This window comes from Staurois parvus, unplaced genomic scaffold (assembly GCF_062004578.1).
Source record: "Staurois parvus isolate SC_StPar_1 unplaced genomic scaffold, SC_StPar_1.0 ptg000634l, whole genome shotgun sequence".
NCBI classification, from domain to species: domain Eukaryota; kingdom Metazoa; phylum Chordata; class Amphibia; order Anura; family Ranidae; genus Staurois; species Staurois parvus.
This window is the reverse complement of record NW_028318430.1, coordinates 13013636-13027670: the sequence shown is the minus strand read 5'-3', so window position 1 is coordinate 13027670 and position 14035 is coordinate 13013636. Positions and strand designations below refer to the sequence as shown.

Genomic DNA, 14035 nt, shown 5'->3' with positions numbered 1-14035 from the left:
ACTGTATCGGTGCTTTTTTTTCATTTTGGCCGACGGACGAAAGGGGTGTTTTCGACCAAAACGTTTCGGCCAACGATATTTTAGTGCATCCCTAGCTATCAGTGTCCCTCTTGAGCACTGGTTAAAGCTTGTAGGAGGAGTTTTCATTCTCCTTTCAAAGCCCTATGAGATTGCATAACCCCTGATCTCTGTCTGCGACAGTGCTAATTGGCACTGTGCTGATCACATGCACCCTCCCAAGAAACAACTCTCAAGCAGTACACACCAAACTGATCATTTGCAGAGTGCACCCGAGGCTCTGTTCTATCAGGAGAAAAAATGGGGAATGTGGAAGAAGGGGAGGATCAGAGAAGACCAGATCAACCATCCTTTTCACACAATGAAGAGGATTAACCCCTTAAGTTCCACAGTGAGTATAACAAGCATACTTTACTGCATATACAGACTGATTTTACGGATTTTGTTTTATTAACACTTTAAAACCCCACTCCAGCCAAAACCTCTAACGTTTTGGATAGAGTGGGCAGAATTTAAACTAGTATTAAACCCAAAAGCAAAACATTTATTATATTATTGCATTCATTTTCCTTTTTAGGGTTTCTTTCTTTTAATTTCACCTGGTGATCCAGCCAGTAAAGTCTGTTGTTTTACAAAAGAACAAGCTCTTGCAGATGTAGCAGTTACAGGGTTGAGACAAACTATTTACTACTGACAGGGGTGCTTACAATGGTCAGTTTTTTGGAAAACCTTTATCTCCAAATGAAAAAAGAAAAAGAAAAACTGTTTGTTGTAACCACTTATTGTTAGCTGGCCTTTGGCTGCAATTTGTTACTATAGCCCAAAGCTGCTCTCCAAAGGTGCCCCTGTGCTCCTTCATCCAGAGTTGGTTCACTCTAATACAGGAGATGTGTTACTGGCCAGATCACCAAATGAAAACAGAGGAGAAAAAGCCTAAAAAAAGAAAAGAAAAGAAAACTGATGCAGCCACCACATCTAATAACTGTCAAGTTGCAATATATTACATTTTTGGTTGTGGGTTTAATACTGCTTTAAATGGTGCCTGTGATGAGAAAACCTTTGAACAAAGAATGCTACATCTATTTGACACAAAAGATATTGACCTCAATGTCAGTCTATTCTCAGAATGACTCTCAGATATTTCTGTGGCTTTTCCCACCTATGTGACTCGTTTAATCCTCTGTTCATGCTTTATCTGGCTCATTTTATGATAGTGGGGTTAGTCTGCTAAAGGAATAGAGCAAGTTCACGTTGCAAGTACATGGGGTGTTCAAATTAAACCGGGACTTTTGAGTTTACATAATAAAAGCACAAATTTCAAGTAGTGAAAACGGCATTTATTTTTCGACATACTCCCCTGCTACATTTATACACTTATCCCAGTGTTTAACGAATGCCTGGAAAGCTTCAGCACAGAAAGATCTGTCAGTACTCCTGAACCAACCTAGAATAGCCTTCTTCACTTCCTCATCATTGTGTTCACCATTCCCACAGAAAGATTTGTCTCTTGTGCAATTTCACAACATGTTATGTGTCAATTATCCAGGATCAGACGTTCCACGAACTGAATATTCACGGGAATGAATGCTGTGGGCTGGGAACCCCCATGGCTGGTATCATCACTGATGGATGCACGGCCATCTTTGAAACATTTACACCATTCAATTGTCTTACTGTGGCTGAGCGTCTCATCACCATACTGTGCTTGAAGTCTTCTGTAGATATCCATGGGTTTTACACCTTCGTTCACAAGAAACTTCATCCCCACATGTTGTTCCATGCGCACACTAACACTATCTGCCATCTTGATTGGCCCGCAACATGTGGGCTGCCTATCAGTAATAGGACACATTTGTCACTTACTACTGCGTGTAGTACTGCCATGCTAGCATCCCTTTTTATACCTATAAAATTAAAAGTCCTGGTTTGACTTGAACGCCCCTCGTAAATGTTCCCTTAGCTTAGTGCATGAGGTGAAGCTTAGTGAAAAAAAGTGTGGGGGGCTGGATTTTTCACCATTTGAGAGCGAGAATCGGTGATCATAAGTGGGGGATCCTCAATGGCAAAGAGAAACTCTATTTCCTGCCATTTTAAAGTGGTGCATAATGGGGACCCTAAAGGTATTAGAGTGTTTGGTACAGAGTCCACAGGGTGAGATTTAGATCCTGGAGGAGACACCAGAGGCTCTGTAAAAAAAGAAGCCTACTGGATCTTCACCTTGAGTCTTAATGAGGATCCCAAAATACATAAGATTGTCAGCTAGAGCCTTAGTAGAAAAAAAAATTAAGGTGTACAATCACTTCAATTCATTCAACTTGGGCAGCACAGTGGCTAAATGGTTAGCATTTCTGCCTGGCAGTACTAGGGTTGTTGGTTTGAATCCCAACCACGGCACCACCTGCCTGGAGTTTGCATGTTCTCCCTGTGCCTGCGTGGGTTTCCTCTGGGTACTCCGGTTTCCTCCCACACTCCAAAGACATGCTGGTAGGTTAATTGGCTCCTGTCTAAATTGGCCCTAGTATGTGTATGTATGAATGTAAGTTAGGGACCTGAGATTGTACGCCCCTTGAAGGTTAGGGACTGATGTGAATGTACAATATATATGTAAAAGCGCTACGTAAATTGACAACGCTATATAAGTACCAGAAATAAAATAAAAAATAAAATTCAACTGAAAAGAAGAGATCTGATAAAGTTTATCCAGAAAAAACACGTATTAATAAAAATTGTCATTTACTGTACTATTTTATACAACATACTAAGCAGACATGCAGTATATAAAAGGTAGAGGACGGATATACGTAAGGAGGAAATGAAACCCATATGTGTGTTGAACATGGTGCCTGTATGATCACAATGGGTATTACCTGCTTCTGATGCACAGAAATTCCCAACTGCTCCAGGAACTGCTCTATATAATTCACCATAGCACCATAAACAAGTGGACTACGGGCATGCTGAAATTCCTGCAAGGAACAGAAAAGAAAATGTACTCTTACAATAGTACAGGACACCAGAACCAACATGAAGAACTATTAAAAAAAAGAAGAATGTGGTCTCATTATATTCTCTAGAAAGCTAATCAGGTCTGGCCTGTGTCTGAAAGAGCTTGGTGTCTAAGAGTTTATCTAAAATATAACAGAATATAATTATTCATTATTAAAGTGTGAATGGAAATCTCTTGAAAGATGCATATCATTAAACATCATAAAGCCTGATCACATCATCATACGTCTCAATAAAGTCAATGAAATTCACAGTAAAGGAGAGCTTTTTTTCAACAGCTTCTGTAATCTGCTTAAAATGATATGTATATGGAATGAAATTAAACTAGTCTTGCAACTCTTTGCAAATATAGTCCCATTTTGAGATACATATATATAGCTGAATATTAAAAACTCAAACAATTATATCCAAATCTGTACTTCAACTAAGCAGACAGGAAGATGGTTTTAGAGCTAAAGCAACTCAGAGGCTAACCTTAAGCCCGCTGCCATGGACAGCTGCCATCTTTAGATTATATGCTGATGGGTTACCTTGGAAACAGTCTTAAGCTGTCGGTTACCATGGTGAATGAGGTCCATAACAGCATCAACAGCTCGTAGGGTGTCAAAGTCATCTGCAAGTGCTGCCTTAACATTCACTTTTGTTTTATTCAGGCTTTGGACAATGAAAGAAAAACAAACATTCGCTGTGAGCAGAGCATGGCTTAGTGTAACATAGTATTAGGATTGTCACATGGATTAAAGGCATATAATAGCAAGTCACTATATTCCACAAACACCGTTGTGAAAGGGAAAGTAAAATGTGCAACAATGGGCTGTAAAATATTCAGATACAGGACTAAAACACAAGTCTTGGATACATGATATCAGTTTATTTCAATGGCTGGATCCCCCAAAAACACTAATTACTAGAACAACAAGGACTGAATATTATTGTGTGGACAGAGGGAGGCATATAATATTTTAAGCTCATTGTATTTTAAGCTCTTAAACCATATCATTCTGAAGGCACTGCAGACGTTAAATAGGAATGATGAACATATTAAACAGTGATGCATTAATACAGACCAAAAAAGCTAAAAAAATAAATAAAAATAAAAAATAATGATCTTTTCTCTGTATGTATAAATCATCCTGAGGCAGAAATGCTTTACTTGTTTTTATTTTTTTCTTCAAGCTAAATTCCAGGCAATGCAATCAACAAATGACCCATCATATGGCTTACTCTAAAGTAAAACTAAAGGCAAAGCTTTTTTTTAGTTTTTGGATAGAGTGTAGAGGGACTAGAATGCCTGTCAGTTGTCATTGCTGTCTGTGACCCCATTAGGCAGGACCACCCTTTCAATTTGTCCCATTTACCATCATCATTGAAAGCGAAAGTAAAAGAAAACCCCTAATCTTGAGCTGTCTCCTGAAAAGTAATAGAGGGGAAATCTTCCAACTGGGACACTAGTTCTGGTGACCTGGGGGTCCCCAAAGAATTACCTTTGTAGGGAGTTCCTCTCACTTCCTGTTTGGCTATGGGACAGGAAGTGAAGGAAAATCTCTGCAATGGGACACTGATGGTGAAAATAAATCTGATGAGTTATAATCCTCCCTTACTCTATGCAAAATGGAAAAAAGATATTTTGCCTATAGTTCTACTTTAAAGTGACATTAAGCCTTTTTTTTTTTAAATGTTATACTTGCCTGCTCTGTGCAATAGTTTAGCACAGAGCATCCTTGATCCTCCTCTTCTAAGGTCCCCCACTGGAGCTCCAGGCTCCTCCCTTTTGGTGAATGCCCCCATAGAAAGCCACCAGAGCAGCCCTGTCTTCCTCAGACACAGATGAAGCAGCTCAGCCCTGGACCCAGCTCCTTCAGCACAGCATTTGATTGACAACAGTGGGACCAGTGCTGTCAGTCTGCCCAGTGAGGAGGGAGACTGCAGCGAAATCCCCTGCTCTCGTACACATCGCTGGATCGAGATCGGGAAGTATAAAGGGCGGCTGGGGGGGATCCTGCAGCAGAGAAGGTTTTTTACCTTAAAGCGGAGCTCCACCCAAAAGGGGAAGTTCCGCTTTAAGGACTGCTCCCCGCTCCCCATTAAGGATTGGCACCTTTGGGGGGTGGAGGGAGCGGGTACCCGAATTTGACAGGTACCGGCTCCCAATTGTGGTCGGACAGCCTAGGCGATCAGTAAACGGAAGGTGTCCTCCCTCCTTACCTCCCCGCAGTCTTCTGGGACACGTGACAGGTCCCAGAAGACTACAGGACCATTCATGAAGCGCAGCGCTACTCGCGCATGCGCAGTGGGTACCCGGCTGTGAAGCCGCAAGCTGTCACAGCCGGGTGCCCACATTGAAGATGCTGGCCTCCAGGAATCCAGGACGGCAGGTGAAATTAGCTGCAGAGACATAACACGGAACCGAGGTACAGGTAAGTTGCTGTGTTTTAAAAGTCAGCAGCTACAGTTTTTGTAGATGCTGACTTTTATTTTTTGACAGGATGAGTGGAACTCCGCTTTAATACATTAAAGTAAAAGACCTTAAGGCTTTAGAGCCACTTTGATTATTCACTGGCATTTACAACTATTCTATTGTCCATAAATCCCTCCATTACCTCTGCTTTGCCTTCCTACTGCTAAATTCAGTCACAGGCGCTTAAAGAAGAAATCTTGTTTAATTTTGAAGTATCTTTGTGATTGGAGCAAACAAAGTGCCAGGGACTGTCTCCCTGTGCTAATGTAATGGCACTGGTACTTGGATATTGGTCATATAGAAAGATGCATTATGCCTGCAGGAGACTTCTAAAGCCTCATGTCATGGCTGAATTATGTGCCATTCTGTGAACAAAGCTTTGACATTTCCAAGTAGTGCCACAGCTTGCCGCTCAGCCCTAGCCCACATGTACCTATTAGTCCAATACTATGATAGGCTGCCTCAATAACCAAAAGAAATATGCAGGAAGGTCCAGAAAAGCATTGGCACCATTAGGTTGTGCCAAAGCAGTGTTTGTCAGAACAGCCCTGCATTTATCTTTAACAGGAGGGTTTGGAAGGCTGCTGCAACCTCTCAATGCCTATATTTTAAATCTACAAGAGAGTTATACCCTCCACATCCCCTACTCCTATGACAGGGTCTCTTATGTTCCTCTGCACATTAACATAAAAGTTTTTGCAAATGCCAACAGGTTTATTTTTAACCAAAAATGATACTAATACATACAAAAACAATAAATCCATGCTTGCCCATGTACAGTATCTGCACAGCACACATTTTTACTAGCACCAATAAAACATTGAAAAAAGCACAAGATGGATCTCTGAAACGTAACATTAAGCAATATCCAAGGTCATGCACCTGTCATCCAGGGGGTACATCAGTCTGAAATCACAAAGCTTTACACATGTGTAATGCAGGCCCATCGACGGTTCGTTTATCGGCCGATTTTTGGTGGGGCAATGGCATCGGACGATTTTTGCGGTTCCTCATTTCGTTTATCGGTCATGCTGGAAAATTCGTGAAAAGCGGGCAATTTTCGCAATCATTGGTGGCAACATCTGTTTGCAGAACGAACAATGTTTCGTTTTTCAGACGAAAAATCAGCCAATAAACGAACCATCTATGGCCTGCATAAGGCACTAATTTTTCAGCCATGTGACCGTAAAATTAAATATCATAGGGCTCAACTGAAAATAACTGTCGCTTTTTTTGAAAATAAGTAACCTAATCCTGGTGCTATCATTGTACTAATGCTGGCCATAAATTTACCTGTGCCAGAGTATATCCTCCTGAATCGGCTGGCAATTGAGCTGGCCTTTTAGATATGCCTTGGCATCATCAATAAATGACAAAATTATCTTAAGGGTATTTCTTGCTTCAGTTATGGAATCTTTGCTGTACTCTACAGCTAAATATCATGTTAAAACAAAACACAAACATTAATACATTTCTGGCTAAATAAAACTTTCAGAGATCACTATTACACATCAGCTACCAGGTTTATTAAATAGGTAAACAACAATATCCAAGCTTCAATTTATCTAAAGGATCTCAGTCTTTTTTATGTATAGCACACATGAGAGAAATACCAAGGTCTGCCATTGCTGAGCTCTTGAAAATGGTAGCTGTCTGTGCTATCTGGACTAGAAAAATCATGAATCGAAAAAATAAAATCTGAGAAAAGTTCTTATACCTTATTTTTATACTGTCCATGTATTTCTCCCATGACTAGTTTCCTGTTAACACACGTTATGGCATGATTTCCCAATTCCAAGATCACCCTTTTCAGGCCAAATCTATTAGAGATTGTTATAGACTGGAAAACTGAGTTACCACAATGGGAAGGCAAATTATTTTGCAAAATTAACTTTTAGGGATAGACCTTTTCTCACGTTTATACTGATAGAACACTACCTACATCCATTTACAGATTTCAACTGGTATATTTGTCCCCAAAGGGAACACCATTTAAAATGATTCTAAAAAGGAAAAAAAATATATATATATAAAAAAAAATAAACATGTTATACTCACCTGCTCTGTGCAATGGTTTTGCACAGAGCAGACCCGATCCTCTTCTTTTAGGGTCCCCCGCCGGCGCTCCTTCCTCCTCCCCACTGGCAACTGCCCCATAGCAAGCCGCTTGCTATGGGGGCACTCCTGCAGGCTCGCTCCCAAGCCCTGCTCTGTTTGTCCATAAGACATTATGTAAAGAAACAAAGGGATCCTGTCCACTGTGTTGAATATTTTCAGCTAATCAATACAGAAACAGAAGCATTAATAAGCTATAAAAGGACATCACTTATAAATTGGTCTATATAAAAGTGAGTTCAATGGCATTTATTAAAAAAAACAAAGAAATTAACAAAATAATAGATATTTGACACAAAAAGACATACAGTGGAGTAAAAATTTCCAACACATGGCTAACTTCTTGTCCAGTAATGGCTAGTTCATATCAATGTAATTTAGCACTTTTACTGGATAATGGGAGTTGGAGGCACTGAACGTTACGCCAGTTAATCCTGCAAGTAACAACACTTCTTATTGCAGGCTGACAATGTTAAGCCACTGCCTCACAATTAGCAGCAGAGTTGTCAGCCTTTCTTGCAAACTCCTTAAGTTGGCCATTGGGCTGCGAATAGGCTTGATATGCAACCGAACAACCAAATGAAGGAGGTTGCATGGCAGGCTGACAATGCTTCTGCCAATTGTGAGCCAGTGGCATAGCATTATCAGCCTGCAGAAGTATATGCAGGAAGTGCTGCTGCTTGCAAGATTAATTGGTAAGAAACTTTGCAAAAGATTCCCAAAAAATGATTTGTGTAAAGTGTATGTAAACCCTAACAATAAACTTCTCTTATTTGCTCCCTTTGACCTGCTAAATATACAAGTGAAAGGGTTTTATTACATTTGTTGGAAAAGCACAAAACTAGGATTTTTTGGTTTGACCTGTAAAATCAATTTCTTAGAGTACATCACGGGACACAGAGGCATTAATAATCTTGACCACTTGGGTCATGCTGTCACCTTCAGTTCAATGGACAAAAAATTCCCCACTTAAGTATAACCTCTCCCAGTTCTACTAATCCTCAGTTAAGTAGCAAGTATTGAGGAAAAACCAGCAAGAGGGGAAGGAACTTTAAGGGTAACCTTACTTAGGACCCCCTTCCCCCAGTCCCCACTGTACTTATCGCTGACCATCCTCAGTTGTCAGGGCTCCTGCAGCTGTTCCATCAGTCCAGGGATTTAAAATCCCCCTTCTGCTCTCTTCTCTGTCCTGTGCTGCCAGGACAGACAACAAAGATTTTGATTGGTCAGCACCATCACATGGTGTGGAGTGCCTGCATGAGCCCTGAAAACTGAGGATCAGTGGTGGTAGGTACAGTGGGGACGAGGGGGAGTAGGAAGGGGGTCAAGTGTTAGGTTATCTTTAAAGTTTTAGGTGAACAAACACTTTAATCATACATTAAAAAAAACAGTAGTTAATAAACTTGACTATTTTGGATGTCCCAATGCAATGAACATGAGGAGAGGGCAACACTTAAACAAGGCCAGCAAGTCTAAGTCCCCAAAGCAGAGGAGGGAAAAGCCTCTCCATAAAGCCACCCGCAAGACCTTCTGCCTAAAATTGGTGTCTTCAGAGGCATAAACATCAACTTGAAAGAACTTAATAAACATTTATGGAGAAGACTATAACAGCCTTACAAACCTGAACAGCAGAAGCTTGATGCTGAATAGCCTGGGAAGGACTGGCATTATTGGTGGAATAGGCTTTAACAGGGAAAGGAAGAGTCTTGCCCCTGATACCATCTGCCTATGAAATGAGCTGACAACTCCACTTTCAAAAAGGAGCCTTGGGTAGAAAAAACAGGGAAGCAGACTGTCAAAATAACTGTTGAAGCTAAACAGTAGACTCCAGATAAACTCATACAGCTCAGACAATATCTAAAGAGTGAAGCACCTCCTCTTTAGGATGCTTGGAATTAGGACAAAAGGATGGCAAAATAAATGTCCTGAACAGGTGGAACACAGAACCCACCTTAGGTAAGAAAGAAGATCGAGGCCTCAAAACCACCTTGTTTTGGTGTCCCTCAAGATTTGAGATTCTACAGCAATGCCGTCAAAACCAGTGACTACAGCAGCAAATCTGGCAGATATGAAAAAATCCACAGCTCATTTGTCAAGAGATTTACAATGTTAGCATACCATATCCTTCTTGGCCAAGCCAGTGTGACAAGGATCACTAGAGTTTGGAGCAAAGGGAAGGTACAGATCCAAGAAAACAAATTCTGTTGAACCACCAGGGCATCTATCACAAACACTTGAGAATCCTTGATATCGGATACATACCTGTCCAGTTTGCTGTTGAGTCTGGATGCCAGGAGATCCACATACAGCACCCCCCACCACAGAAAAATCTCTCCAGGACCATTCTGCCCTGTATTCAGCTGTTGAAGGCTGAGAGAATCCACCTGCCATTTTCCCTCTTCTAGAATATGCACAGAAAAAAGAGCTGAAACATGAAGTTTTGCCCAAGACAGATTCTGATCTGCTTCTTCCTGAGCTGTTTGGCTTCTTGCTCCTCCTTGATGATTGATGTATGCCACAGCAAAAGAGACCGCATTGAAGGTGGCTACTATCTTCTCCAGTACATTCATGCATGTCTAAATTAAATGACTTTTCAATGACCTCAGGAATTCCACCAAGGCTACAAGAGACAGGCATTTCCCCTGTGGAAGCCATACCTTCTTCTGCAGGAACCGTTGGTGAGGCTGGAAAACTTGGATATGCGGACAGGCATTCTTGATATCCACTATCAGGAAGGCTCCCTGATAAAGCAAAGCAACACTGATCAGGAGCACTCCAGAGTGAATCTCAATGTTTTCAGGAACTTGAGACGCTGAGGCCTAGAATGGGCCAGACGTCTCTGTTCAGCTTGGGAACTGTGAACAGGTTGGAATAAAAGTCTCTCCTCTGCCGGCTCTGGTGCGATGACATTTCGGGACAGCAGTCTTTCCATGTGCCCCATTGCGCATCTCAGCTTCTTCAGACCAGTGGGAACCCCTGAGAGCTGGCCCCAAAATGGAGATATGACTTTCAAGTATTCTTCCTTTGACACAAAGGAAATAGATAACTGTGCTCCTAAGACAGTTATCAGATAAGGGCAGGAATTCAGATCTAACCTAATCCAGGGTGAACCTTGCAAATGTAAGGGATATTCCTACTTGACAAAGGGTTTTGAAAGCCCATCCATTGTCTAGCTCCTCATCTCCCTTCCTGTGCAAGAGGGTAGTGCTTATTGTGTCTTATTCTGGCCTATGTATCTCAGAGGGAAGCGGCCAGAGGAGTGCTGACCTAAGCCAGAACATCTTACGTGGTAATAATTTTCTGCGCCCAGAAAAGAAATACTGCAGCTGGTTAGGGTAAAAGGCAGGTTGGTGCTGAAGAAATGGGTTTTCTTTGTAAACTATCAAAAATTACATAGGCAGGCCTGACGCTGCGTGCTTAGGAATTCATAGCTGTGTTGCCAAGGCAGGAGCACAATATAATTCTGACATATCAACATTTCTTCTTTACTTGCAGTGTGCTAAAAAGTGATGGTAAAATGTGCATGTATTGTAGAGATGTACTCATTTTTATTTCCATTTCACCTTGACATTTAAGAAAACTGTATAATGCATGATGTCAAACACTGAAAAATTGATTTAAGGCAGGGGTGCTCAACCTTTTGAAGAGCAAGAGCCACCTAAGTGATTCAGTAACTGGTCACGGGCCACAATGAAATGAAATGGTTCAGAATAAAAATTTTTTTTTTGAATAGCATAATGAACATTTTCATCCTGCAGCCGCTAAATAGTGGTGGGAGGGAGAGGAAGAAAAGCCGTCTTTCAGCGGTTGCTTGGAGAAAATGGGGAGGATAGGTTCCTGTATGCCGCCCCCACTGCCCCTCCTGTCCAAGTCCAAGTGAAAACAGAATCTAACAGGGAGGCTGCACGGAACCTCTACAGCATGGGATGGGCTCGCCATCACGATCCCTGACACTACACCAGTGGTTGGAGGGGTGTGGTGAAAACAAGTCTCAACAATGGGGTTTTACTACCCCGCAAACATGAGCCGTTCTGTCCTGAGCCCCCTATAAGTCTGCTTTCACACTGATGTGCTGTGGTTTACCTGAACTGCGGGTGCACTGTATGGGCTTTGCTGTGACTTAGCTATGCTTTTCACTAGACTTCTATTATATCTTGGGGGTGTGGTGCACTTTCAGATTTCTGTAGCTCAGTGCAGCTAACCCGCAGGAAGGCTGCAAGTGGCAGCAGCCTGATAGTTGTTAACCCTTTTATAGGTGCTAATATGCCCACTGCAAAAGCACAGTGTATGTGTTGTTTAATACACGGAACTTATTTTCCTCTTCCAGCATCTGCTGGTATCGGTTCCCCAGATGCTAGAAAGGTCCCATGCGAAGTGCACTTGGTATCAGCAGCTGGAAATACAGAGGAAGCTTCGGCTTATGCAGCTCCTGTTCCCTCTGTGGCCGCCTGCTTCCTCCCATGCTGATGCCGGTTCGATGCACTCTGATGCTCTGGGATGCTGGGTTGGCAAGCCTAGATCGTGGTCAATGGGTTGCTGACCCCAGGCTTGTGCTTCCCTGGTTTGAGGTCCCGGGCCATGTCAGAGTGCTCTGTGGGCCACAGGTTAAGCACCCCGATTTAGGGTTTACACACTTTATACTTAAACAAAGGTGTCTTTTATTAACAAAACCTGTCTACTATAAGAAACCACAAAGTCAGCTCCACCAATAAAATTATGAATCGAATCAACATCATTACCTGATTTATATTTAGATCGCAAGCAAAACATACGGAACTCTTCTGCTGAATAAGACTTTAAATATTCCTGAAAAGTAAGCATATAAGATCGCACAATCATTTTGTTCTTACGCAGGTTTTAAAGAACCTATAGCATCTAATGGCAAAACAGTTTTTAACATTGTATCTCTTTGAAGGTGGAAGGACTGCTTAGACTAGAATTCCTAAACCAGAAAATCATAAGAAAATTTGTCAGCACTTGTTCTGCTTTAGGATAACTGGAAGTTGGTGGGAAGACTGTGGTGTCTGTGCCCTCCCTCCCCCTCTATATTATCAGGACAGATACATGAAACACATGAAGGAAAGTATCCAGCCTTGAAATATTTAGTTATCTCCAACTCGGACATTATACAGAATTTCTTAAATTTCTGCCCTCTTTCTTCACCAGACTTCAAACATTGTAATCATAATAATCAACACTTGGGGTCGATATCTTCACTTAAATGCTCTTTCCTATCATCCAATCAGAAATTGAAATATATGGTAACATAGGAGGAGGATTTGGGGTAGGAGGGGGGCTCATAGACTCTACCTGATAAAAAACACACAGATACATGTTCTGGCACAGCCAAGAGCATAATATTTTTATATTTTTTTCTAGCCTTGGAAAACTGTACTTTTTGGTGGTACCTTAACTGAGTCATAATATCAAAAAGCATCACTTTCTACTCTACAATGTGTTAGCATAGATGGAATTTCCTAGATAAAATGCTACATGTGTGGTGGACCTGCCCTTAAGCACAACATATATGGCTATGGGTAGACTCTATACTCCATTGCAGATTTAGGGAAACATTCCTGTGATGCTTTACTCCACAATTTTCATTTATTCCACATATTTACACCTTGATGCATATTTTTAATGTGACAAAAGAATTTGTTTATGTGTCGCAAACATATAAAATTTCCCTCTATGCTTCCTTCAAGACCTTTAAAACCTGACCTCCTGCATGTTTAAAGGCTATCATACTTCATCTTCAACAACGTACCCGGGCAACACCTCTCTACGCAGCTATTAAATGTATTTATAAGGCCTGGTTCACACCAATGAGTTTAAGTGCTTTGAGCAGAGATGCACTACAGTCAATGGTTTCCTATTGGACACGTACACATCTATGCTTGTTTGAGCACCTGCATTTTTGAAAAGGGTCAGGGACTTTTTTTTAAATGCAAAAAGCAGCATCTTTGCTACAATAAAGTTCAATGGAGATGCTGCTGAAATGCATTATTGCCACGCTTTTATTCTGCCCAGCAACAAAAATATTTTCAATTTAACCACTTACTCGCCAGAGGATTTACCCCCCCTAATGACTAGGCCTCTTTTTGCTATTCGGCGCTGCATTATATCTGTTTCAATATTTTTATTAAGAAAATTTTGTTTTAAGAATACAACAAGCTCAAGATACGCCCACGCAGGGGCAGAGCAGAACATTAACACAAAAACAGATACAATAACGAAATGTCCAATGGCGCTGCACTATTTCAACTAACAATTGCGCGGTCATGCAAGGCTGTACCTAAATGAAATTTTCAACCTTTTTTTCACACAAATAGAGCTTTCTTTGTGGTATTGATCACCTGTGCGCTTTTTATTTTTCGCACTATAAACCAAAAAAACCGAAAATTTTGAAGAAAAAACAATATTTTTTACTTTCTGGTA

At 41.2% G+C, this 14035-nt stretch overlaps 1 protein-coding gene across 2 annotated transcripts in view; it reads right to left on the bottom strand.

Moving 5' to 3' along the window:
• The window catches only part of CARS2 (cysteinyl-tRNA synthetase 2, mitochondrial), a 98017-nt gene that overhangs the window by 6059 nt on the left and 77923 nt on the right, over window positions 1–14035 (bottom strand). For both annotated transcript variants that reach the window (XM_089693583.1, XM_089693584.1), the window contains 4 exons: window positions 12337–12403; window positions 6776–6914; window positions 3555–3678; window positions 2886–2984 (listed from right to left, as the gene is read on the bottom strand). In XM_089693583.1, coding sequence (XP_089549709.1) covers window positions 2886–2984; window positions 3555–3678; window positions 6776–6914; window positions 12337–12403 — 429 coding nt within the window. The remainder of the gene's footprint in view (window positions 1–2885; window positions 2985–3554; window positions 3679–6775; window positions 6915–12336; window positions 12404–14035) is intronic.